The 26,416-nt window shown below is 45.7% G+C and overlaps 1 protein-coding gene across 21 annotated transcripts in view; it reads left to right on the forward strand.

Annotated features, from left to right (window-relative positions):
- RBFOX1 (RNA binding fox-1 homolog 1) overlaps positions 1–26,416 on the forward strand; it is a 2,061,409-nt gene that overhangs the window by 157,029 nt on the left and 1,877,964 nt on the right. For 20 of the 21 annotated variants that reach the window (XM_053894471.1, XM_053894473.1, XM_019468815.2 and 17 more), the window contains exon 2: positions 24,124–24,162. The exons of the other annotated variant lie outside the window; for it this stretch is intronic. In XM_053894471.1, the coding sequence (XP_053750446.1) occupies positions 24,124–24,162 (39 nt within the window). The remainder of the gene's footprint in view (positions 1–24,123; positions 24,163–26,416) is intronic. 21 annotated transcript variants of the gene reach the window in all.

A 26,416-nucleotide genomic window follows, 5' to 3' on the forward strand; every position in this document is an offset into this window, starting at 1 on the left:
AAAGGGCTTTGATGGAGGTAGCAAGGCAATACACAATAAGACACTTAACTCAGACCTGGAGGCTCAAATCAGGAAGTCTTCTTGGAAGAGGCAGTGCCTTACTTAAGACTGGAAAGTAGAGCATGACTTAGTGGGATCACATTCAGAAGGAGAGTGTGAAAGGGTGTTCTGTCTAGCCAGAATAACCTTGCAAAGGGACACTACATGTTAAAGGAATTGCAAGCCATTCAGCATGATTGGAGGTGGGGCTGGAGGCAAGGCAAGACCATGAGGCCAAGAGAGGTCTGGGAAGCCGAGAAGGAATGCTTGCTTCCCCAGGGAAAAGGGATTTTTTCTGCATGTAGGAAAGCCCCCTCTGGTGGCTTTGGGGGAGAATTGCATGATGTTCGGATGAGATGAGTCAGCAAAGTATTGTGATAAATGACCCAAACTGGGCTTGGCAGTGGGAAGAGAAAAACCAGGTAACCAGGGGAAGGGAGGACAGCTGTGCTTCCAGGAGAATGTGAAGCTCTTTAAATCCAAATGGTTTGGGTAAGTATAAATTAGAGTACTTGAGTCTATTTCTAGCTCCTTTTACGAAGCCCTACTATGTGCCAACTCCTGGCCAGGCACCTTATGTGCGATTTTCTTGTTTAATCCTCATAACTGTCTTAGAAAGCAGGTACTAGTATCATTAACCCCTATAGACCATTGAATATTGCCTCCCCTAACCCTGATTCTTACTGATCTGGAACCCTGGAACATGACCTTCTTTGGACATAGGGTGTTGGCGTATAAAATGAGTTAAGGATTTTGAGATGAAATCATCCTAGATTTAGGGTAGGCCTTAAAACCAGTGACTAGTGTCCTTATAAGGAGATGACACACAGAGATGGGGTTGTTGTAGCCAGAGCTAGAAAAGGCAGGGAGATCTTCCCCTAGAGCCTGCAGGCCTTGATTTTGAACCTCTGGCTTCCACACCTGTACAAAAGTAACTTTCTATTGTTATAAGACGCTGAGTCTGTGGTAACTTGTTAGGGCATCCTTAGGAAACTAAAATAATAATGTCCATTTTAGACTTGACAGGGGAGAACCCAACTAGTTTTTAGAGAGCTCTGCTCTAAGCATTGGGTCTTTAAGATGGCACAGGGATGGGTGTGCTTCATGGGACCTGCAGTCTGTGATCTTAACTGCTCTAGTCTTCATGACTCCCCAGCTAACAGCTAACATTTATTTCATGCTAACTCTTGGTTAGGCACCATCTTAAGCATTTTCCTTTATGATTTCATTTATCTTGAGGATTATCTTGTAAGAGATACTTTCCTTAGAAAATACAGATGGGGATGGTCTCTATTTTGAAGGACAGTAAACCATTTTAAGAGACTTTTTTCTTCGTCCCTGGCATCTCATTTACTGAACGGAGATTTTCCACCTTGAATGAGCTAAGCAGTATGAGAGGAAGTGTCAAGCATGTCAACCAGCGACTCATGAAATATTTCATCTTGTAATACATTAATAGAGAAAACCAAGGTGATTTTCAGCCCATTCCAGTAAATCGGTTTTAGCACTAATGAATTGTTCTGTTTGAGTAAAGCATTATTGGCAAAGTGCTGACGTTAATAGTAACAGTGAGGCATTTGAAACTCCATCAAAAATTATAATCTCAAAATAAAAGGCTGGAAACATTTCTGTGTTCTATTAATTAACATCGGTTGTCTGATCAGTGTTTTTAATTGGTAGCAGATTAAAGTATGGATTTCTGGCATGACAAATCTCTAGATTGGCTATCTTGCTACCTGTTGATCCTGATGACCTCATTCCAACATTTATATTCAAATCTGATAGCTCAGAGGTTCAGTAGTCAGCGGATCATAAATTTCACCCAGTTCCTCTGGCTGAATTTCAAGTATGTAGACCATGTGCTAACAGTGAGAATGATCAGAAAGACAGTTGTAGACAAACGGAGCATGAAGAAAATCATTCTTATTGGAGGATGTGGCAGAAACAATTTTCCTCTGTGCTAGGCAGACATCAGCTCTGCAGAACTGGCCAGAAATAAAGATCGTTCCACTGATGGGCTGTAACAGGGGGGAAAGGAGGGTACCTGGTCCCCACCCCCAAACCCAGATGTTTCAGGGTTTCATGGCCAGATGCCTATGGAGCTAGCAGCCTGGCTGCATAAAATGGCCAGAGGGAGTTTTTGCAAAGCAAGAAGGACTAAGGAGCAGAAGGAATCAGGAAGTATGAAGACCCCACTGTTCATAGAGCTCCCCTGTGTGCCAGGTGCTTTGCTAACCTCCTCTCCTGTCACAAGTGCCCCATGATGGAGGCATTAGGTCCAACCATATGGAATTGCCATTCTTGTAGGTCAAAGAGAGATGAATATTGACACTTCTGTTTGGTTCAACCTGTGCTATGAGTAGCCCTCCTTTTTCTGGCTGAGAAAAGTGAAGTTGATGATGCCTAAGGTCACAGGCTAGGAAGGTTAGAACAACACAGGGGGCTAGCTCTGGGGGAAGCAACACTCTGTCCTCCACCATCCTCCTCCACCATCCTCCTCCACCATCCTCCTCCACCATCCTCCTCCACCATCCTCCTCCACCATCCTCCTCCACCATCCTCCTCCACCATCCTCCTCCACCATCCTCCTCCACCATCCTCCTCCACCATCCTCCTCCACCATCCTCCTCCACCATCCTCCTCCACCATCCTCCTCCACCATCCTCCTCCACCATCCTCCTCCACCATCCTCCTCCACCATCCTCCTCCACCATCCTCCTCCACCATCCTCCTCCACCATCCTCCTCCACCATCCTCCTCCACCATCCTCCTCCACCATCCTCCTCCACCATCCTCCTCCACCATCCTCCTCCACCATCCTCCTCCACCATCCTCCTCCACCATCCTCCTCCACCATCCTCCTCCACCATCCTCCTCCACCATCCTCCTCCACCATCCTCCTCCACCATCCTCCTCCACCATCCTCCTCCACCATCCTCCTCCACCATCCTCCTCCACCATCCTCCTCCACCATCCTCCTCCACCATCCTCCTCCACCATCCTCCTCCACCATCCTCCTCCACCATCCTCCTCCACCATCCTCCTCCACCATCCTCCTCCACCATCCTCCTCCACCATCCTCCTCCACCATCCTCCTCCACCATCCTCCTCCACCATCCTCCTCCACCATCCTCCTCCACCATCCTCCTCCACCATCCTCCTCCACCATCCTCCTCCACCATCCTCCTCCACCATCCTCCTCCACCATCCTCCTCCACCATCCTCCTCCACCATCCTCCTCCACCATCCTCCTCCACCATCCTCCTCCACCATCCTCCTCCACCATCCTCCTCCACCATCCTCCTCCACCATCCTCCTCCACCATCCTCCTCCACCATCCTCCTCCACCATCCTCCTCCACCATCCTCCTCCACCATCCTCCTCCACCATCCTCCTCCACCATCCTCCTCCACCATCCTCCTCCACCATCCTCCTCCACCATCCTCCTCCACCATCCTCCTCCACCATCCTCCTCCACCATCCTCCTCCACCATCCTCCTCCACCATCCTCCTCCTCTTCTGGTGGGCTTTATCAGGGGAGTGGATGATCACTTCATAGACCCCTCTGAGTTACTCTGGAAGCTATGTTGGGTGGGGTGATGGGGTGGAGGGGATGTGGGAGGGAACCAGGATAGATTACAGGAGAGTCTTTAGGAAGCTGTTATAATAGTGCCAGTTATAATGACGTGGAAGTTCAGAGTAGATTGACAGCAGGGGAGGTGTCATGGAAGGGGACTCATTTGAGAGCTATTTAGGAGTGAGAACCAACAGGATGTGGTATTTGATGGAAGGAAGAGCCCCCTGCCTCTGGCTTCTCCTCCCCTGGTTCTGTGAGCCCATGTTACACATGCTCATTATATCCCACACCTTCCCTTGGCTGCGTGTATCTCCACTGACTGTAAGTTCCTGAGGGTGAGAATCCTGTGTCTTATTTATGGCCGACCCTAGGACCATCATTGTATCTAATACTTGGTAGGCAGTCCGTTTTTGTTGGATCAGTGCAAGAACTGAGAAGAAGAAATTAATTCAGCTGTCTTGAATACTTACCACAGCATTTCCTTAAATTCTGGATTTCCTGGCAGGGAGACATGTTCTGCCCTGCCCCCACCCTTCAGTTTCTGCAGGATCATCTTAGTCACCCTGGTGGGACTGTCTGTAACTCAGCACCCTGTTATTCAGTATTCAGATTTACAGGATGACTGGTGTTTATCCATTTAACTCTGCTAATTTGGATCATTTCCATTAAAATTTTTGCAACTATTTAATGAGGAACAGTCTGACCAGTAGTAGATGCTAAATTGCTTTTAAACAAGGGAAGTTCTGTCATCTGCAAAATAAAACCTCTATCCTCCAGGTCAGTTTTGACTTTTCTTTTTCTTCTTCCTCCTCCTCCTCCTCCTCCTCTTCTTTTTTTAAGGAAAAAACAGGTAAGCCTTGAGTGGGAATGTGGGGAGTAAAAACAACTTTTAGCTTGAAGAATCTTTATTGCCCTAACAAGTAAAAGACCCTTTAACAATCACATTGATTTTTGCTGATGGATATAAAGGGTTTTGAAAGTGAATTCTTACTCTGGGCAAGACCCACTTGGAGATGCCAGGATTGTACTTCGCCTTTATAAGACATTAATGGGGAATGAAGACACAGATTTTGCCATGGAATCAACTATTCCAACTGATGAATTGCATCAAGGGGACAATGGAAGTTGAGTAACTGACAACTAAGTGGAGATATTTGTCAGGTAAAGGGACAATGATCTGGTTGCTGGTTTCTGTTGGCAAAACATCAGAGAGGGTGCAGTCGCCTTGAAACACTCAGAAAATACGAAAAGGGATATGGATGGAAGGTGGTAAGAAAAACAGGAAATGCTTCAGCTCAGAAGTGCTCACTAGAAACCTTACTTGCCTTTTTTGTCCTCGACCTTCTTTAATGTGGAAGGTTTCACCTCTTTAGCCTATCAGGTGATGCTGGTTGTCCCCCCAAATGGTCTGCTGGGTGAGCTGGCACTTTAGAAATGTCATTTGGGTCTCTTCTCTCCATCCCCTTGGCCAAGATGCCTTTCCAGCCCACTGCTGGGCTTGGCGTGGTGGAGAAGGCATTCGTCAGACAGCCATGTGGTCTTTGGCGACACACAGACCTGGACTCAGTCTGGCTCCACTAGGCAGTAGTTTCATCATCTGCAACATGGATTAATAATAAGTCCTGCATAGACCTCTTGTGGAGGGTTAATAGGATAACTGGTATGAGTGAAACTTTGGCCAATTTCCAGGCACTTAAAAGCACTCAGTAAAGGCTAAACCCTAACAAAAGAAACATCAGCAACACAGATGATGCAGAATGAGGCTCTTGACTGGTCTCTGCTTTCAGGACCTTCTCTTTTCATACTGACAATCCCTCCTCCTCCTCTGAACAGTCGTTCCCCCGCCACCCCCCATCCCCACCCCCCCGCCCCATGCTAAGAGCAGTGCATGAACTCAGAGCTTAGAGTTGGGCTTGGGTTCAAATGCTGGCTTGGCCACTTACAAGTTGTGTGACCTTAGGCCTGTTACTTACCTTCTCTTTGCCCTTTTTTCCCCTGGGTTTTGTGGTCTTTGATCAGCTGCTCTCAGTACATCGGTGTTATCCTCTCCCTTTTCTTTGTGTGGGTAACCATGTGGCTTGCTCACTGCTCAGTCTCTTCTATGTCTGGCATGGGGTGGGGGTGCATGGCCAAAGTAGCTGCCACACCCTTCGCGTGACTTTTCAGTTCATGTGCATGCCACTCTTCCCACTCATTCTGTGTAGAGTGCTTCTGATTGGTGACCAATCAGCCAGTGGACCCTCTGAGTCCGTTATTTCCCTGGATCCAATGAGTTGAGGCTGGTGGTGATGCCATGGTGTCCAGGGGAAGTGAGTGTGTGCTGGAGGTCAGTTCCTGGACAATAGGCTAGCTGTGCTCTTGACATCAGGTTCCTAAGTTGAGAGTGCTTGAGTTGAAGGGGAACAACATATTTTCCTGAGAGCTGTGAAGGAAGGCTCCATTTCTTCAATTCTGAGGGATGATCAAGTTAAACACATCATTTTTCTATCTTTTGTGGATTCCTGTTGAGGGTCTCAAAGTTGTTCTACTCTAAGCCATTCCAGAACCCCACTCTCTCTTAACTGGGTCACAGAGAAGAAAAATGCCCTGTGCATTCTAGAGGCAACCAGAATTAGCTATATTTGGGACATTTTACCCCAAATTGTGCTGTTCATTGAAATATAATGAACAGCTGGTAAACAAACATCACTCCTATGTGGGCTGTTAAGCATAGAATTTCTCTGAAAATTATTACACAAAGAAATTCTCTCACTTCTTAAGCCCTGCCATGGCACATGTGTGTTTTTTGTGTGTCTCTGGCTTAGGAGACTGGAGTAAAGATCACGTGGAAATGTAGCATGTAGGTGTCTGAGGGCAGCAGCCTTTCATGGCTATTGAAAATCTAGAGTCCTAGCAGTGCCTGGGTGGCTTAGTCGGTTAAGCGTCTGACTTCGGCTCAGGTCATGATCTCAGGGTTCGTGGGTTCATGCCCCATGTTGGGCTCTTTGCTGACAGCTCAGAGCCTGGAGCCTGCTTCAAGTTCTGTGTCACCCCCTCTCTCTGCTCCTGCCCTGCTCTCTCGTTCTCGCTCACTCTCTCTCTCTCTCTCTCTCTCTCAAATAAACATTTAAAAAAAATGTAGAGTCCTAGATCCTCCTTCTGGCATGACCCACAAGGTACCAGGGCTCAATGTAAGGTGCATCCACCCCTAAGTGACTGATGTGCTAATAATAAAATGTATGAGCTCACATTTTCTAAGTTTAGTAAATATTTTTTGAGTACCAACTATGTGACTGGCATTGTTCTAAGCATGTGGGATAAATCAAGGGAGTAGAGCAGATAGAAATCCCTGCCCTCTAGGACCTTTATTGCTAAAGTCAGCAGGGTCTGCCCCCTGCCTTCGTCTCTCTGCTACAGACACTTTGGGTACTGTAACCAGACTTTCGTTCCACCACAGGGCCTTTGCACATGTCACTACCTCATGGACTTCTTCTCATCTTTGTTTCCTCAGGGAAGTTTCATCCCCCACTGCTGCCCCTTGTCCTTGCATTGAAATGCAGCTTGCTTTGTCACTTTGATCTCTCAGAATCCTGTTTTTCTTTAGAGTAGTACAAATCTCAGTTTGTTTGTACACTTACTTGTGTGGCTATTTGAGAACCTTTTTCTCACTCTAGACCCCGACCTCCATGAGGCTCAGAGAGGTTTAAGTAACTTATCCAGGATGCAAAGGGATGTGGTCAGGATTCGGGCCCAAGTCTGCCCCATACTCTTTACATAGTCGAATAGTGAACTGGAAATGTGGAAGTTCACCTACCACCCCCAAGCTTTGTGCATCTACCCTCCCAGTTTACCTACAGCTATGCAGAGCTCTTTATTTGCAACTAGCTTTGTAAAGATAATGATAATAGCGGCTGACACTTGCTGAGTTCTCACTGTATGCTGGGTGCTGGGATAAATAAGTGCCTTCCACACACTAGGTCCTCCCTTCTGAGGCGACAGGAGCTATAATTCTGTTGTGCAAGGTCTCACAGGCAGGGTTTAAACTTGCTCATCTTGGGTTCCCAGCCTGTGGACGTTACAACTTCTGGTGTGTCTTTTTCTTAACACTCTGGCCCATGAAGAAATGTGTAAGTGAGGTCATGAGGGACAAGCCCCAAACCCTGGATCCTGGTTGCACCAATAGCACCAGCAGAGATCTGCCAAGGGTTTTGGTGACATGGGCGTATTGCTCATGGATATCTTCTTAGAACATAGAGACCCAAGAGAATCTGAGTTGGCTTGGAGCCCTCCTTCTGATGGTTCCTTCATGCTCATACCTTGCTCTGGTAAAACCAGGTGACTGTTAGGGGTGCACTGTGGCTGAAAAAGACATTGATGGTGCACTGAGAATCTGAGCCTCATGTCTTTGTTCTTGGGGGTGTACTGTTTAGCTTGGACCTACACAAAGGGTCCTACAGAGCAATCTCAGTGCAAAGGGGAAGAGAAGGGATTGTTGCTGAGGTCAGAGTCAGGAGCAAACTTAGCCACTATAATTACTCTATGGTGACATTTGGGGCTTAGGGCAGAGGGTGTCCTGGGACCCCTCTAGCTTATAGGCAGCCTCTTTCAGGGACCCAGTGACCCAGAGCTGGATGTACACACCAGATATGCATGGTGGCCTGTTTTGCTTGAGTGTATACAAGTTTCCAGGCAGATTTGTGCCTCAAGGTAGCCCCTATGACCTGGGCAAGATCCTTGACTTCTCTGAGTCTCGATGTGCCCTTCTGGAAAATGGGGCTGATGATAGTCTGTAAACGTTAGCATTGCTGTGACGATGAAGTGAAGTCACACGTAAACTGCTTGGTTGGTACCTGATACGTAGTGAGCACTCAGTGAGTGACAGATATGTACTGAAAATACCAGTATGGTGCCCTGAATAAAGGCTTCCATGGATTCCTTTTGAGCAATATGGATTCTGCCTGGAGTGGGCTCCTTGAGAGAATCAGAGTGCCTCTTCCTTTGGTCTGGTTGGTCCTGGTTGTTAATTTCCAGGACCCATTTAATTTTTCTCCTCACTCGCAAGAACAAAGATACCCTGCTGAAAGATCAGGAAATGAGACATAGAAAGGGGACCTCTCGGAGAGTGATGATTTGTAATGACCCATCAACAGGGATAAACTCCGCTGCGGCAAAAAATAATGAAACATCGATTCTCAGAACCTATTAAAAGTCAGATTTATATGAGAGTTTAGAAAAGCAATTAGTCTGGATTGAAACTAATTAGTGATTCCCTGTCCCCACCCCCATCCTGGGGTGGTTGAGATCTGGGCAGGCTATTGAGAGCCTACTATGTGCAGGACTTGATAGGACTCAAGGATGGGAAAGAACTCAAGAGAGATTATATCCAAATAGAAAGGACTATTATTTAAGTAAGAAATCAATTGTATGATAGAGGCACGAGCACAGTGTCCTGAGGTTTCAAAGATCTGCATCTTCTCTGATTGTGTCTCAACTCCACATAGGCTCCCTTTTAGCTCCTCTATTTAGCTTTTTTCTATATTACACTACCTGGGTTTTATCTCTGGCCCTTAAAAATTTCACTTTGCATGGTTTCTGGATGGGCTCACTGGTACCCATAGCTTCTGATTATCCCCATATGTGCTGACACCATCTTGCCTATCTCCATGCTGCAACTGTCTGGTTGACATTTCTGCTGGGAAGTCCAAGATCAAACTCCCGATCTCTACCACCCCCAACCTATCATGGCCTGCGGGTCCCTCTCCAGGTTAACTTGACTGCCATGGGCTTAGTCTCCCAAGTGTCAATATCGCGGTCACTCTATATTCCTCTATTTTTCTGCCTCCCACATCTAAATTGCTAACAGGCATTTCTCCTCTTCAGCAGTCCCCACAAGGAGAGGACTCCACCTGGGGCAGGTGTGGGCCTAACCTGGCTGAGAAGCTGCATATTTCACAGGGGCCAGTACCACTCATCACAATGCCATGGGCAGGGCTTTCCTCTTACTACAGAGTAATGATGTCCAAAGTATGGCATCCCTTTGGGTACTTGTAGTCCATTCATATTTTTTCCTAGGCTGGATGCAAAGTACCAGTGAAAGGTCATTTGTACCATAGGCAATGTTGCCTTACTAATAGAATTTATATCCCACCTAATGAGTTAACCAGGAAGACATTGCTAGGAATTTAACTGAATGTTAACTTCTCATGCAGATGGAGGAAGATTATGTTTTATCTTTACTCATTGGGGGGTTCCTTAGATAGGGTGGGGGTCCGGGAAGAAGATAATGTTTAAACTTAGTTCCCATGTATGAAAGTGGGGGAAGAACATTCTAGCCAAAGAGAAGGAAGAGTTTGACGTGTTCCATCAGGGATGAATGAAGTAGAGGGAGAGGCTAGAGAAGTGGGCTGAAGCCAAATCATATCATCCTGCGTGAGGAGTTTGGCTTTTGTTTGAAGTTTGGATTTTATTTCTTGTCTTTGCTGACTCAAGGTGAAGTGCAGTATTATCACTGAGTGGACGTGATCTTGTAGCATTTCAGATATGGAGGTGCCTAGCCAAAGTCATTCATGTTTTTGGAGGAGTCCTAATGTTGCAGTGCTCTAGAACAATCCACCCTAAACTTAGAAACAAAAAACAACAATTATTTTACTACATTCAAGTGAATCTATGGATCAGAAATTCGGATTGGTGTGCTTGTTAATTTTGTGTGTCTACCTGGCTGGGGCATGGTGCCTGGATATGCAGTCAAACATAATAGTGGGTATTCTTGTGAGGGTGTTTTTGGAGATGCACTTTTAAATCCGTGGAGATTGAGTGAAGCAGATTGCTCTCCATAATGTGGAGTTGAAGACATCAATCAACTGAAGACATGAATAGAACTAATGACCTGCCCTGAACATGAGGGAATTCTTTAGCAGAAACCCTTTGGACTTAAACTGCCCACAAGCAATAGCATGTGTATGTATATATGAAGACGTTTATTTTAAGGAATTGGCTCACCCAGCTATGGAGGCTGGCAAGTCTAAAGTCTGCATGGTGGGCCAGTAGACGGGAAATCTGGGAGAGATGGCTTCCATATTGCAATAGAAAGGGTGTTAAAGGATTTGGGGCAGTGTTTCTAAAACCAACACAGTGTGCACTCTAGCTGCAAATTATTTGCATTTTTCCCACCTGAAAAATGTGCTTGACTCTTCCCAGACCTTCACCTGCCAAAAGTATCTCCCATTACACCATCACGCTTGGCTTGAGGCCAAGGATCTCGTAAACCTTATTTAAGGTCTACGTATGGATGAGGATCCTCAAGTTTGGTCCCTTGGGTACAGGTTCTCTAGAACCTGTGAAGATCTGTGAACTAAAGATGTAAGTTATCTGCACCCCACCCCCCAGCAGTTAACATGCAGTGATTAGACAGACATAAGATAACTGTAATAGAAATTCCCATTCAAAAAAGGGAAAACCATAGCAGTCAGTGGCCTATGGTAATTTTGAAATCCAGTTTGGCATAAGATGCCCATCTCTTGATTAGGGTCCAAATCATTAGGGAATGAGTTTTGCGGCTTTTGGTTCTAACTCTGAGATCTTGGTTCTGACCTTGGAGTCACCACTGTCCACTGTACTCCCTGTAAGAAAGTCTATATCCTGTCAACTTGCTTTCTTTCCATAGAAGTTTGGGGATCCCTAGACTCTTATTTTAATGTTTATTTTCAGAGAGCATGCAGGCAAGGGGCAGAGGGAGGGAGAAAGGGAGAGAGGGAAAATATCTTAATCAGCCTCCTTGCTATCAGTGTGAGCCTGATTCGTGGCTGCATCCCATGGCCCTGAGATCATGATCTGAGCATAAATCAAGAGTCTCAAGCTTAACAACTGAGCCACCCAGGAGCCCACAAAGGACTCTTTTTATTAGTACTGTCTTGGTTCCTTTTAGTCCTTTTAGTCCAAGCTGGTATAATTACTTTAAGAACTTTGTGGATTTCTTATGTGTCAGTTCATTATCGATTTCATTGGACCACAACCATACCTATAAATCTCTTGGAGATAAGTCCTTCTATGCTTGGGCTCCATGTGGCTTCTGTGGGATAGTATTTCTAATATCCTTGGGAAACCTATTGTTCTTGGGTGCCTCCTTAAGATCCTCACAAGGAATTTCGTTTGACTGAAGTGGTCTAGGAGGCACCACCTTAAATCTTCAGTTTTAACAAATGGATTTTCAGTCACACTACTGACTTCATCTTTACTCCGAGGCAGGTATAGTGTTCTGATAACAACCTAGAATTCATGTGTGCCCTTTCTTTGAATAGCCTTTGATGGCTGGAAAGAGTGCCCTGGGCCCTTTATATTTATTCTTTAATTGAGCTCTGTTCTTGCCCAATTTATTCTAGGTGGCTAGAAGAAGCCAGGTGGCACCTTCAACACTGTCTGGAAATCTTAGATGCAACATTGAGCTTATCCAGTATATTTCCTACTTTCTGCATTACTGCAGAAAACAGTGTAGTCAAAGTTTCTTCCACTACATAACCAGGGATTTTTTTCTTTAGCTTCCAATATTAGGTTTCTTCTTGCCCTCACCAACTGTTGCCTTGAGGCCTGTCACACTGTCCCCAAATGAATGCTGTGTGTTTCAGTTCTGATTGAGTAACATCCCACTTTTAGGAACAAGCTTTTGTTCTCGTTAGTGTGATAAATCACCCCAAACTTAACACAATACAATGATGATTTAACCGTGTTTGTATATTCTGTGGGTTGGGAATGTGGATGGGGCGTAGCTTGTCTTGCCCTCTAATGTGTGGGGCCTTAGTTAGGGAGACTCAGATGGCTGGGATGACTTATACACCTTGAGACCAGCACCACTAACTGGAGACTTCTTCACTAACCTAATTGGTGCCTGGGTTGGATGACCCAAAAGTCGGGCTTGGCTAGAATTTGAGAACAGAGGGCCTCCATGGAACTTGGCTGTGTGGCTTGGGCTTCTCACTACATGAAGACTGGGTTTTTAAAGGAACCATGTCAAGAGGGAGTGCAGAGAGTGAATTATCCAAGACCCTCAGAGGTTGTAGGACCTCCTATGATAAGGCTTCAAAAATCACATAAAATTATTTGTGCCGTACTGTGTTGGTTGAAGCAAGTCATGAGCCCATCCAGATTCAAGGGAAGGGATACCTCTTGATGGGAGGAGTGTTAGGTATTTTCGGATCAGGTTTTTATAACCTCCACAAGAAACAGGCCTTGGGGAAAAAAATTGAGGACTCTATCATCCTTATCCAAGATGACTAGATAAGTTTTCAACATTTCTCTTCTCTCCCTTGGATTTCTGTAATGTTTCACTCAACTGGATCCTCTTCTCCCACAGATGAAGGTCCATTATATTTATTCTCCATACGTAAGATTTTCAGCAACCTAGAGAGGCAGTCCTTTGGTATTCACTTAAATTCTCTTTGTTCATTCTCTTAATGGGATGATAGAAAGATGGTGGTATGGCCAGGATAATGGTCAAGAAGAGAGATACTGGGTGAAGGTTGCTTGGCGAGAGAGCCCTGGTCTTGAGAAATAAGTTCTTGAAATAAAAACTGTTGATCTTGGAAGATACTTAGCCTTGGACTATGTCCCTGAAGTTAGGGAGGACAGTTCATAGCATTGGTCCAAAACTTCGTGTTTTTATTAGGTATTGTTTTAAATAAACTGAAACTAATGGGTTTTTGTTTGCTTTTTAATGTTATGAATACCATAGCAATACATGCACATGATGAAGAAAATAGAAAATGTGGAAAAATATAAAAGAATAAATAAAATTTAAAAAAGTTAATATTGTGACATATTTTATTCTTTAAAAATGTGTTGAGATTATTTTATGAACACTGAAGTTTAAGAAAAAAAAATATACATTGCATTAAGCCCATTTTTTTCTCCATGTCATTAAATACAACATTGGAGCCTGATTTCTGATGGTTGTATAATGCTCAGTTGCATGTCTGTGCTATACTTGACTTAACCTAAATGCCCAACAATAGTGGATTATCTCAACATTGTGTTGGATCGTTTGGCTCATGTCAGAAGAAACCAAGTTAAACCCACTTTGTCATCACACTTTGAACCTTTGATGGGTTATGTTTATTTTTGGGAACAGAGTTGAAATGTTGTATTGTGAAGTATAAATAGATGTATTACGTTGAATCCCTGAGGGTGGCACCAAGACATCATCAGTAATGAGTTAGAATAACAATGACATTGGTGACTCACATCAGGTATTTACTGCACCCCCCCAATTGTTAAAAACCTACATGTTATCTTTGTTCCGTTTGTTACTTGCCACACACAGTCACCAACTCCTGTCCAGTGTCCCATGTATTTCCTGAAGCTGCCCATTTTCTGTCCTGTTCCCATTGACATCTCCCTTCTCTTGATCTCTTGAGTAGATGCTAGCTGTGGAACTGCCTTCCAGCCACGGTATTCATTCTAAAACGCAGCCTTCGTCATGTCATTTAAGCGGCTAAATCTCGTTATCCTTGGAAAAACGTCCAAACCCCTTCTTGGGGCTCATGAAGCCCAGCCTCGCCCTAAGATCCTTCTGTTCTCCAGCAATTAAGAACTACTCTGGTCTCTGGCTCAACCCCATCTCTAGCCTTGGGGCTTAGTCAGGGTGGGATGTTCTAACAACATCATAGACCGGGCAGCTTAAACAACAGACCTTTACTTGTCACATTGCTGAAGGCTGGAAGCCCAAGAAGAAGGCATAGCTGACCCTGTGCCTGGTAAGAGTTATCTTGAAGATGTTCACCCTCTTGTGCCCTCACATGGTGAAGAAATAGATCGTTTCTGTCCTCTCTTGTCTTAAGAGCACTAATGCCACTGACAAGGCTCTACTTTGATCTAATTACCTCCTGAAGGTCCCACCTCCTCAAACCATCACTTTGGGGATTAGGGCTTTCATACACGAATTTTGGAGGTGATGTCCCTAGCAGCCTTGTATCAGTTCTTCTCTCTGCCTGGAAGGCCCTTCCTCTCCTTTAAGTTACCTCAGTTCACATATTGCTTCCTCCAAGAAGTCTTCCTTATCACCCCCCTGCCCCCTACACGCACATACCCTGCAATTCTGGGTTAGGTACCCTGCTAGTGTTTAGTGTGGCTACTGTAGGGTTTTCTTTCTAGTACTTATGTTACTTGTTGCAGAATTTTATCTTCTCCTTGGATGGTGAGCTCTGGGAGAATAGGGCGGCTTCTCTCTTGTCGTTACATCTTAGCCCAGTGCATAGCACATAATATGCCCTCATTAATTATATGAGTAAATGACATCCATGGCTGCTGCTTCTTGGTCAAGCCCACTTAAAGATGACAACTCTGACCCACTTACAAGAACCAGCTCTAAAATCCTCCTGCATTTGCTTTCTGGGGGGTAGAAGATTGTCTTCTAGACAGAAAAACACCTTAAAGACAGAATAGGCAAGCACTTGTGTAAATCATTAATAAATCTGTTTACTATTTTTATTTGCATTAGATATCAAATTAAATATTGCATTAAGTGAGTTAAATATTAATATTGCATTAAATATATATTACATTTTAAAAATTAAGTACTAGATGCTCTTACTTGAAGTTGGATTATGAAGGCTTTAGCACAATTAGCCCAGCATGTGCTAACTGTGTTGTTGTTTTCCATGTCACTGATGATTTATGAGAGCCCACAGGAATAAGGCAAAAGGTGAGGGGCCATGGGGGCCTGCTGATGGGAGGTATGGCCAGGAGGGCAGGGCAGCACGCAGCACAGTCAGAAGAGATGTCTGATGGTAGGAGGAGAGGGGCAAGAGGAGGAGTGGGAATGTGTAATTTATTCACAAACTTGTTATTTGCCATTTTTCTGGGAAATGTACGTAGAATATCTATGATCTCATTTAGTTGTTAGAGACCAATTAAACAGGTATGATTGTCGTTATAGCTTAGACAGTTCAGAACTGAGTTTCAAACAAGTTAGGTGACATACACAAGGCCTCATGGCCTTGGTGGGGCTATCACGGGCAATATGACTCACATTGTTAACTGTGTTTCTCTACTGCTTCTTGAAGGAGGTGTTTTCAAGCTGGTGTGGATCAAAATAGACCCATGGGATTTAAGGAATTTTAAATTTGACTGTTCTTATTCCTAACAACAAAGGAACATGATAGAATTTAGATCTGTCCACCTACCCATCCATGTTACTGGCTTTTAGTGAGATCCTGATGGGTACCTGGTGTGGCCAGGTCTGGGAATATAGTGTACAAGGCAGATACTATCACTGTGCTAATAGATCTCATGGTCTGGTGATAGAAGCCAGGGCCACCTGGCTTTTACTATCCCACGCTCTTTCCCTTCCATTAGGATGTTTCCATATTCCAAAGTACTCTTGGCTCAGGTAATGTATCCCATATGGTTTATGTCTGAAGAGCCAGGAAGGGCCTGGTGCTGACTGTGTCCTGATCTCTTGATGGATTGCTTAGATCGTCCTGGTCAACATCTTTTTGTGATGACTGGATTCCCACATGCAGGCAGTAATGTCCTATGATCTGTTGTGCCACTGTGCTCAAAGGCCACATGTGGGCATGCATTGGAGTTTAGGCCAGATACAGCCCTGGGTCTCCAGGTATGACCCTTGTCTTGTGTGTCAAGGCCCTTATCTGCACCTGTGACTACCTGCTGCCTGTTCATCGGGCATGGCAGATACAGCTTACCCAACACTTCATCATATCTCTGTGCAGTAGATTCGACCTCGGAGAAATAAGTCTTTTCACTTTGCCAGACCAACTGGTAAGGTCTCTCCAATCCCCAATTTTATACTTCAGTTCCAACCTCTCATCTTAATCTCAAATGTTCTGCTACTTTTTTCTGTTCTTATCCACTCTAAATGGATATCTCATGGACATCTCACATGTCACATGTCTATCAAACACTTTCTTGATCTCTCCCAGTTCTTCTTCCTCCCCAGTCCTGATCTTCACCATATCTTTCCCAGATCACTAATCTGCATCACTGCCCACCAGAAATGGAAGTCAGGAAACCTGGGATAATGACACTTTCCTGGCCCCACTACCCCCAACACAAATACCCCTGTGACACACCAGATGTTCCCTTGATTGTATCTCCACAATATTTCTTGAGTCTGTCACCTTTTCTCTGTGACCACCGCCATCATTCACACTTCCCTGACCTTTTGCAGGAACCACAGAAGCATCCTAACTGATAGGCTATTTTGACTCTGGCTCTGAATCATTCTCCATATGAGTATCAGGGTGGCTCCATCCCTCCCTGCTCTCATGTCCAGTGACTTCCCTTTGCAGTTGAAAAACTCCAGGCTCCTGATGACCGTGGATTCCAAGCTGTCTTTGATACTCTGCCCACCTGTCCCTCCAGCCTCACCTGTAGCACCTTTCAGCCTGCTGTGTCCCCTCAACTAGCATGCAGGTCCTAGGGGTCAGGAGCTGCTCTGGGCTCACACAGGATCACCAGTTAACTGAGCATAGCGTGGAAGCTCAGCAGGCCCACAGGCAACCGTGGTGGAGTGAATGGGTGACTGAATGAGGCAGCCAGGTGCTGGGACTGGTGATTCCTTTCATGTTGGGGGTTATACACTGGGAGGCGGGGATTTAAGAATGGGGTGGAACTTTGGTCCCATTCTCCCTGTGTCCATGCTAAGGCAGATGCAGAACCCACCCTGCCCTGTGTGGGTAGATGACAGCCCGCAGCTGTTAGGTTCTCAGTCCCACCTCTGCACTTGAGCTGTCCTGCTCTTCTCAGGTTGGTCCCAGCCAATGAATGAAAGACTGTGTTCAAGGGCCTGGCCATTTCCGTATGACATGGGACTCCTGGAATGGGCAGCCTGGGCTCTTGAGTCCCTGGGGAACTGCCAGACTGTGTTAGATATGCAGGCATGTCTGGCAGTTTGCCTGTCCAATCTTGCTGGTTCCTTTTCTCTTGGGCAGCTCTGTCAGTGCTCTGCTGCTGGGAAAAATGTTCATAAACTGGGTGCCTTACAACAGCAGAAGTTTATCCTCTTCAAGTCCTGGAGGCAGAAGTTCAAAATCAAGGTGTTAATAAGGCTGTGCTCCCTCCCAAGGCTCTAGAAGAGGATCCATCCTTGTTTGCCCCAGCTTCTGGTGGCCCCTGGTGTTCTTTGGCTTGTGGCCACATCTCTCCAACCTCTGCCTTCATGTGGCTTTCCCCTGTGTCTGTGTCTCTTGTGTCTCAAATCTACCTTTACTTTCTTTTGAGAGGACATGGTCTTTGCTTTTAGAGTCCCCCCAAATCCAATATAACATCATATTAGCTTGATTATATCTACAGAGATCTTTTTCCCTAAGAAGGTCATGTTGACAAGTTATGAGAAGTTGGGAATTGCACATGCTTTTTTGGGGGAATACTCTCCCACTGCTTACTCAAGTGTTAGTCCCTAGTAAATCTATGTACCTGACTGACTCCGCCTTGGCATCTGTTTGCTTGAAGACCCAGCTGATACGCTTCATTTCCTCATCTGGAGTGCTGTACTCGTTACTTCTGTTAGGATATCCCTTTTCTGGAAGCCACCTGAGGGCAAGTGTGTGTCCCTCAGCACAGTGTCAGATCTGATCTTTCATTTATATGATGTAATCAGTGGACAAGAGAGGCCTTGGAATCAGCATCGCAGAGCAGGTTTGAATCCCAGCTCATTGAGTATGGAGGCCTGAGAACTCCTCTGTTTTTGTGATATGTGAATCCAGAATAATAAATACATACATAGACAGGATGTGAGGATTAAATGTTTCAATGCAGGTTTAATGGGGTGGAGTTCACTGCTGTCCCGTCTATACCATTATAACCCCTTTGGTCACTTTAGAAAGGCTTCTATATCTCCTTTGAAAAAGAAAGGACACCACTGAAAAGGGGGGGGGGGGCGGGGCACATGGAGAAGGTTTTGGAGCTCTGCAAGGTTCTGGGCATGAATGGGAGTCCTGGACCATCCACGGTCTTTGGGCAGCTGTGGTAGTGGAAAGCTCCTTCCAAATAGTGGTGGGGTGCAATCATTCTTGGTGTCATGATCTCCCTCCAATGGTGCGAATGTTGTATAGGCACTGGTTTGGCAGATTTCTTTGGAATTCAAAAAGACTGAGCACCGTCTTTCTCCTTTGACTCCTGCTAAAGTAATCCTAATCTTCCCTCAGGCAAGGAGGATGCCTCTGACTGATGAAAAGTCTTCTATAAGGAAGGGCACAAAGGAACAGGCGCAAAGATTAATCCAAGTTCTAATCCCATTGCAGGAGCAAAGTGCGTCACCCGCTTGGATTTCTCTTTCCAGTTCTTATGAATATCACTGCTTTATCTCACAATGTTACTGTGCTTGTCATCAGGTGGGGGGGGGGTGGTGAGGGGACACATTCAGATGACAGGTTTGAAATTCTGGTCACAAAACATATGACAAGGAAAGGAGTGTTTGTAGAAAGACTGTTTCTCCTCTTTACTGGGCAGAGGAATGGAGAAGCTATAGGCAAGCTAGGTCCTTTCTGAGGGGCCCCTGAAGTTTCTCATTCTTGGTGTGCCTTCTAGGAGATTGTAGGCTGGAAGGGAAAAGGGACAGCTGGCCTAGATGGGACTTAGCTCTGTCGTGGTCTACCTGCCTTCAAGATTATGTATGCGAACAGAGGTTGGGTTCAGTTTTTAAGAATGATGTATAGGGGAGTAACGTCTGAGCATCCGAAGAGTGCAGTGGTCTGGTAATTCCAGAGTGCAGTTGGGACATAGTCCTTAACTGTTGTCTGCCTCTCTTCTCCCTTTTTCGTTCTCTTCCTCTCTCCCCTGCCCCCCTCTCCCCTAAAGGCAGCTCTTACTCCAGACATAGAGAGTAGAGGTGGGAGGGAGTAGGTGAGGAGATGAGCAGACCTGCAGGGAGGAAAGGTGCCTAATTATTGTACTGGGAACTGTTCAGAATTGGAACTTCAGGCCCCACAGCTCCTGCAGCAAACCAACCAGGCTCTGATGAAAGTTTCATGCGGTTTTCTCTTCCCTTTAAAGCCTGTTGGGACCTTTTCGACAGAGGAGAAAGGGGTAAGGTTTGCCTTAATCCTTCTCTGTCCCATATTTCTGCCTTTAAGTGGATCCAAGCCCAAGCCTTGCAATTATCTCAAAAATAGCCCCGATAGCCATGGTGCATTTGGTGGGTTTCCTTGGCGGAATCTAATGAAACAGCCCAGCGAGGAAGAGATAGCCTGTTGGCAGGGTGGATAGATGTCCCTGTGTCTGTTAATCTCACATTTCATCTTGGTTTAAGCAGTCTCTGAGCTCATTAATTGTCTTTCTGAGAAGGACCAGGCATTTATCTTTGAGAGCCATCTAGCTTCAGTGAGTTCATCCAGCCTAAAGAGAAGGGAAGGGACAGACTGGAGCTATCCACTTAATTTTACTGAACAAGAAATAGATTGTTAGACAGGGTGATGGCTCTTGATCTGTTTTGCCTGATTGCCTGCCAGACAGGTAGTAGCAATCGCTGCCCCTGCCCACAGTGCATGAGAGTGCCACCTGCCGATGCCATCATGGCACTGAAGATCACCCTTCTCTCCCTGACACAGGTGGAGTTGTACCCATGACGCATCACATGAACAAAGAGCTGCCTAATCTGCATAGAGGACCTGTCTGTTTTAAACAAACCAGATAGACAGTAATGGAAATTTTAGGAAAAGGATAGACTAAAATGACTCATGATACATAGTGATTTTTTTTTTTAACCATCAGTTCCCTGTAATGAATTTAAAATAAATTTTGAGGCGTGCCTGGGTTGGTCAGTCAGGTTAAACGTCCAACTTTGGCTGAGGTCATGATCTTGTGGTTTGTGGGTTTGAGCCCCGTGTCAGGCTCTGTGCTGACAGCTCAGAGCCTGGAGCCTGCTTCGGATTCCTTGTCTACCTCTCTGTCTGACCCTCCCCTGCTTGTTCTCTGCCTCTGTCTCTCTCTTAAAAACAAGTAAAAATTAAAAAAAGATTTTGAATGTCGTTGAGTAGGGAGGACAGTTAAGTTATGGTGCACCCATAGTATGGAATTGTGCGCAGTTGTTAAAAAAGATGGCCCCACGTCATGCGTTCTTTACACATCTCAAAGGTCCCTCAAGGAACCCAGGTCCCTCCCTGCAACAAAGAGTTATCCAGTCCAAATTTTCTACGGTGCTGGAATTGAGAAACCCAACTATACATGAACAATCTGGAAAAGATACCCTCTATCATTAAGATGATAAAAAGCACAAGCAAGTATACAGGTGCCTCAATGTCTACAGTTCTCATCCACTTTGTAAAGTATATTTGTGTGGCTGTATATATGCATATATAGGCAAGTATGTTTGTACATGCTTAAGAAAAGGCTGAAAGAAAATTCGTCAAAATTGCATCCGTGATTCTTAGGGGTGACTGGAGAGTGATAGGGACTTTTTCGTTTATAATTCAGAAAAGAGTGGTGGGGAAAATAATGATTTTGATTTATATAAATTCAGTTGACACCTTACCTTTCCAGGATCACACATACAGCAAAATGGATTTTCACAGGGCAGCACATTGACATAAAGCACATACATTGCTTTTCAAGGGACTGTTACATGAAGCTCATCTAGATGAATGCTGTATCTGCCATTAGTTACAGTTGAGCTTGGCAATAGTGGGCTTTGATTTCTCAAACGAAATAAAATGAAACTCTTAATACAAGATGAAAATGGATCCAAGTGGTTAAAGATGTATGAGAAGTATATGAAACCACTTCATGGCACAGCACGATGACCAACACCCTGAAAAACTGCCACGGAATATTTGTTTTGACCAAATTTTCCTGCTGGTCCCCTTCCTTTGAGCCAAATCGTTCTCAGCAGCACAGAGATGTGTCTTTGAAGAGTCTCTTATTATGTAGTAACCAGATCAGGGACAAGAAGAGTGCAGTGTGAGAGACACAGCTGCAGTGGACCAGCCCGAGGAGTGTGGGGGTGAGCGAGGGCAGGCCCCCAGGCCCCGAGCTGGAGGAGGTGCAGCTGGTGGCTAGAGGAGAGCTTGGCTTGGGCCCCATGGAATTAAAATGTCAGTGGTTCTGGGAAATGGAGGACAGTCAGCTTGGGGGCAAGGGGAGGTCAGGACTAGATGCAGACACTCAGGGGTCCTAGAGGAGGTGGGAAATGAGGTCTCAAGGGGTTCAGTAAGTGGCCCCAAGGGAGGGCAAGTAAGATGTGTGCAGAAGATGCTGGTGTTCTTGGAACAGGCACAGAAAATGGAACCCAGAGAAGAAGCACTTGAGGAAAGGAAGTCAGAAAAGGGGGCAAGACAGTGCTTTAAGAAGGGAGTGGAGAGTCACTGCTGGGGGCTCCTGCCAAGTTGAGAAGGCAGAAGGAGCTCTGGTTGGTTGTACCATGGCAGACCAGATGGGCAGGAGCCACAGGAACTGAGGAGCAAATGAGACAGTGGCAAGGAGACCCACACACTCCTCTTGAGAGCTGTGGCCTCACTTGTACTTCGTGATCCCCTGATTTCTGTCTGTTCCTCCCACAGATAAGTGCCACTGGGGACCTGTCCTTTTGTGCTTCCCACTGTGTCTCCCATGTTGAGCCCAGTCCCGGAGGATGCATGGAGGGAAGCAAAGAGAACAGAGCTTGATTGTTTGTAAAGGGCATAAGGGAACCAGGAAAGGAAGGGCGGGCAAGCTTTAGATATGTTTCTGGGTCCTGGTTTGAAGGAGAGTTTGTAGGTAAGGAAGGGGAGGGATAACGGGTGGAGGAAAGGCTAGGGAGGCCCAGCGCTTGGTACTAAGACCCCAGGGGAAAGGTCTGTATTTGTCTAACCCACATATACAGACCCCAGGCTTGACCTTACACATCCTCTCCAGGTGTACCTCCCTTGTAAACATAAGGCCAGGGACCCACCTGAGTGGGCAGCGTAGCTTAAGTGGCAGACAGTACCAAGCCCTCTGGTTTTACACCTTGCAAACAGGAGGGAAAAGCCCCAGGCATTCCTGAGTGCATCACCTTTGGAGATAGGCAGAGAAGCAGCTCATCCTTCAGGTAATTATCCAGCATCCACTCTACAGATGACCTCCTTCCAAATTGTGGCTCTAGCTCAGAATCCTACCCCTGAGCATTTCTCTTTACGTAAATGGACTGTGCTGACTGGTCCTAGTCCGTGTTCATTGTCAATGTCTTGGGCCTGGGCTTGACCATCAATGTTAATAAACTTGCTAACAACAACTCTTAACACTCAGGCCTTTACTGAGTGTAAAGGCCTGTCAATGAACCGGTCAAGTGGTGTCTTATTTAATCTACATGACCACCCTGCGAATGTAGCATGACGAACCTTAAATGCAGCAAGGGGTACTGGTGGGAGGGAAGGGTTGGGTGTTTGCTTCTCCAGGTGATCAGGTCAGCTGGGCCTGAGTTTTTGGGCAGCAAAGCAGAGCAGTATCTAATCTAATTGTCATTTGGGTGCTGGTTGGTTAAGCTCGTTGGGCCCCGAACCCTGCTTGGGACCAGCCACTGCCCAGGGGGTCATCCTCAGCTGGGAACAGGCTGGGCGATGGATTTTCTTGTCTTGCTGTCTTCATTCTGAGGTGTTGGCAGAGTCCACAGGCACATGGTGAAGGGCTCCATCTAAGCCTCAGGAGAAAGGGAAGCTTGTATTGCCTTCTCTCAACTTTGGTTGGGAAACCATTTTGGACTGGAGGGTGATGTCTGGGGCTTCCGTGCAGGCTGGCCCTGAGATTGGCATTTCGGAAAGTATCTCTGCAACTCACCTTTGCCCCTTCGACCCAGCCAGGGCCCTTCCTATGCTGGCAGCTGGGTCAGCCCTCTGAGGAGGAGGTAAGCATGTGCGCAGATCATTCTGCTCCAATGGGGCTACCTGGGGCTATTGAGCTGAGTAGGATAGAGCTTTTGGTGCTGTGAAAAGATACGTAAGATCTTCCTGTGGCTTCCTAACTTACTTAGAAAAACATCCAAATTTGTACATCAGCCTTAAAGGCCATATGTGATCTGGTCCCTGCCTGCCTGTCTGATGTCTGACCACTCCGAGCCATTTTAGCCTTGCTGCTTTGTGCCTGCCCTGGGCCTTGGTACCTGCTGTCCCTGCATTTAAAATACCTAGTCCAGATATGTCTGTTCCTTCCTGTCATTCACTCTGAACACCCCCCACCCCTACCCCCAGTCTACAGTAGCACTCCCCCCTCTGCACCCCATAACCCATTGTATCATCATTCGACTTACCACTGTCTGGTATTATTTCCATCTATTATGTATTACCTTCCACATTTGCTGTGTTTTCCCTCTTCTTCCTCCCACCCCATGGCAGGAATTTGCCATGTTGTTTATTGTTAGAAACAGAGACTACAAAGCACCAGGCATGTGTTAGGTGCTCCATGGGTATTTTTGGATTGAATAAATCGAATATTTCTTTACAAGGGATGTAATTACTTTGTCTAAGAGAAAAACATAGGAAAAGCAATTGTTGCAATGTGAAACTCAGCATTTCTTGTCTTTGTATTTTTTTTTTTTTTTTTTTTTTTTTTTTTTTTTTTTAATGCAGGATCTACTGTCCCTGCCATACAGCCTGGTCGAGGGTCAGGTAAGTACTCTTTTGGACCTGACTTAAGTTTTTTGTTTAAGTCGGGTGAAAAAGAAGGAGGTGAAAAGTTTCATGAACTCTGTAACTGTGAAAAACCCAGCCCAGCCATGTAGGGGTGTGGCTAAGGAGAGGAGCGGGAATTGCCAGGGTGAGTAACCAAGAGTTTCCTCAAGCTCCCTTCTCAGTTGGAGGGGCTCCTAAGCATAACAGGCACATATGTGCCATCAGGCACAGCACTCCAGTCCTGTGCCTGAAGCAGACATCTATAATCAACCACAGCACAATTCAACCCTCATGCAGAGCAGTCTCTGCCAGTGGATCAGGGTAGGCTGGTGACATTGAGCCTGCTTGGCACAGTGGATGAACAAGCTCTAGAAATGAAGCCAGTTTTGCCAGGGTGCGGGTGGGTAAGTGGTTAGAGGGTCTCATATTAGAGACGATGAGAGTGGTAGTGAGGATGGAAGCCATGCCCCTGCCTCTGTTGCGTTGTTCAGCTTTCAGGGCGGAGGAGGGAAGCCACATCTTTTGGCATCACACATTTTTACTAGTGTTGGAGCCACTGGAGCTTGGCCATGTAAGAATATAATTGAACCAAACGGATCTATACCTTGGAGCAATGCGTTTTTTTTCATTGATTCTGACTCCACATTATTGTTGCTTAATGAGGAGCTAATGTAACTTCTAATGAAGCCACATGGCCCTTGGATAGATGAAGTAAGGTTTTATTTCCCTCATGACACTGTATCCTCTCTTCAATTAAAACCCGGGAAGAAAAATTAATACAAATGTAAGATTTTTTTTTTCCTTTCTAAGATTAGTATCAAGATAGTGGCTTTTTATTACACATGTAAATTTCTTGTGTGATGGAAACTGGGGAGAAGCATGGCTGGCCCTTGAGTGGCCTGGAGGTGATGTCAGTGCTCAAGGAGGCTGAATCGATGGTCTCTGTCATTGGAGTGGTGATGAGAGCATGCTCCGTGCTCCCTTGTTCCTTCTCGGCCTGCAGGTGTCACTGCCCATTGGAGATCCTCCACAGACTCTTGCTGGTAGCTGCCAGTTATGGGTAGAAGAATTTGAATAATTAAAAGTAATTTACTGAGGAAAAATACACACAAAATAGCCATTTTTATGTGAACAATTTAGTGGCATTTGGGACATTCCTAGTGTGGTCAACTGCTGCCCCTAAGCATTTTCATCACCCAAAAGGGAACCATGTTAGCAGTCACGCCCTGTTTCCCTCCCAAGCCCCGACGACCACTTTCTGTCTCTACGGATTTGCATGTTCTGGACATTTCATATGAATGGAATCATACAGTATGTGGCCTTTAGCGATTGGTTTCTTTCACCGAGCATAACATTTACAACATCCATCCCCGTTGCATCATGTATCAGTTCTTGTTCCTCTGATGGCTGAGTAACAATCCATCATAGGGATATGCTCCATTTGTCGATCCACTCGTCTGTTCGTGAGTATTTTGGCTTATTGTGCACAGTGCTGCTGTGACCATGCATGTACAAATATTCGAAGTCCTGTTTTTAATTGTTTTGGGTGGATACCTAGGAGTAGAATTGCAGGGTCATAGAATAATTTTGTGTTTAACTTTCGAAGAACTGCCAAACTCCTTTGAAGCCCGGCAGGCTGCTCTAGGGGCCATGTTTTCAACCACCATGCTGTCCTGCCCTTGGGGGTGTTGTCCCTGGTTAGCACGTTCTAGTCTGTGCACAGTACTGGGGAAAAAGGGTGGAAAGGACAGGGAAGGGCAGGCAGGTTCCTCTCACCTCAAGGGACGAAATGTATCATTCCTGGGCAACCTGTCCAGTGAGTTTGCTCGTCTCTGATTTACCCTCTTTTTCCATTGGGCATCTTGACCTCTAAACTTTGGACGGTCTATGCAGTTGCTGAGTCATTTGATAGAGTCAGTTTGTTGATAGGTTGGTTGACTGAGTTATTTAATTCTCTCTGTCTCTTTCTCTCTTTGTATAGATGTATATAAAACTTAGTGCTGACAAAGTCAACTTGACAAACTAATACCGATTCATTGGGCATCAGCTGTGAGTTCTTTGATAACATTTGGGTCAGCCTCACCCTCCATGGCACCTAGGCAGGCTAGGTCTCATCAGCCCTCTTGCTACCATGGTGGGCAGAAGCCCAGAGAGATGAGGTAACTTGACCACAGTCCCACAGCTTGTAACTGGCAGAGCTGGGATTTGAACCTCGGTCTGTGCATTTCCACACTGTGGTTTCTTCCTGCTT

Source organism: Panthera pardus, unplaced genomic scaffold (genome assembly GCF_024362965.1).
Source record: "Panthera pardus isolate Hobbes unplaced genomic scaffold, ASM2436296v1 HiC_scaffold_5, whole genome shotgun sequence".
Classification (NCBI taxonomy): domain Eukaryota; kingdom Metazoa; phylum Chordata; class Mammalia; order Carnivora; family Felidae; genus Panthera; species Panthera pardus.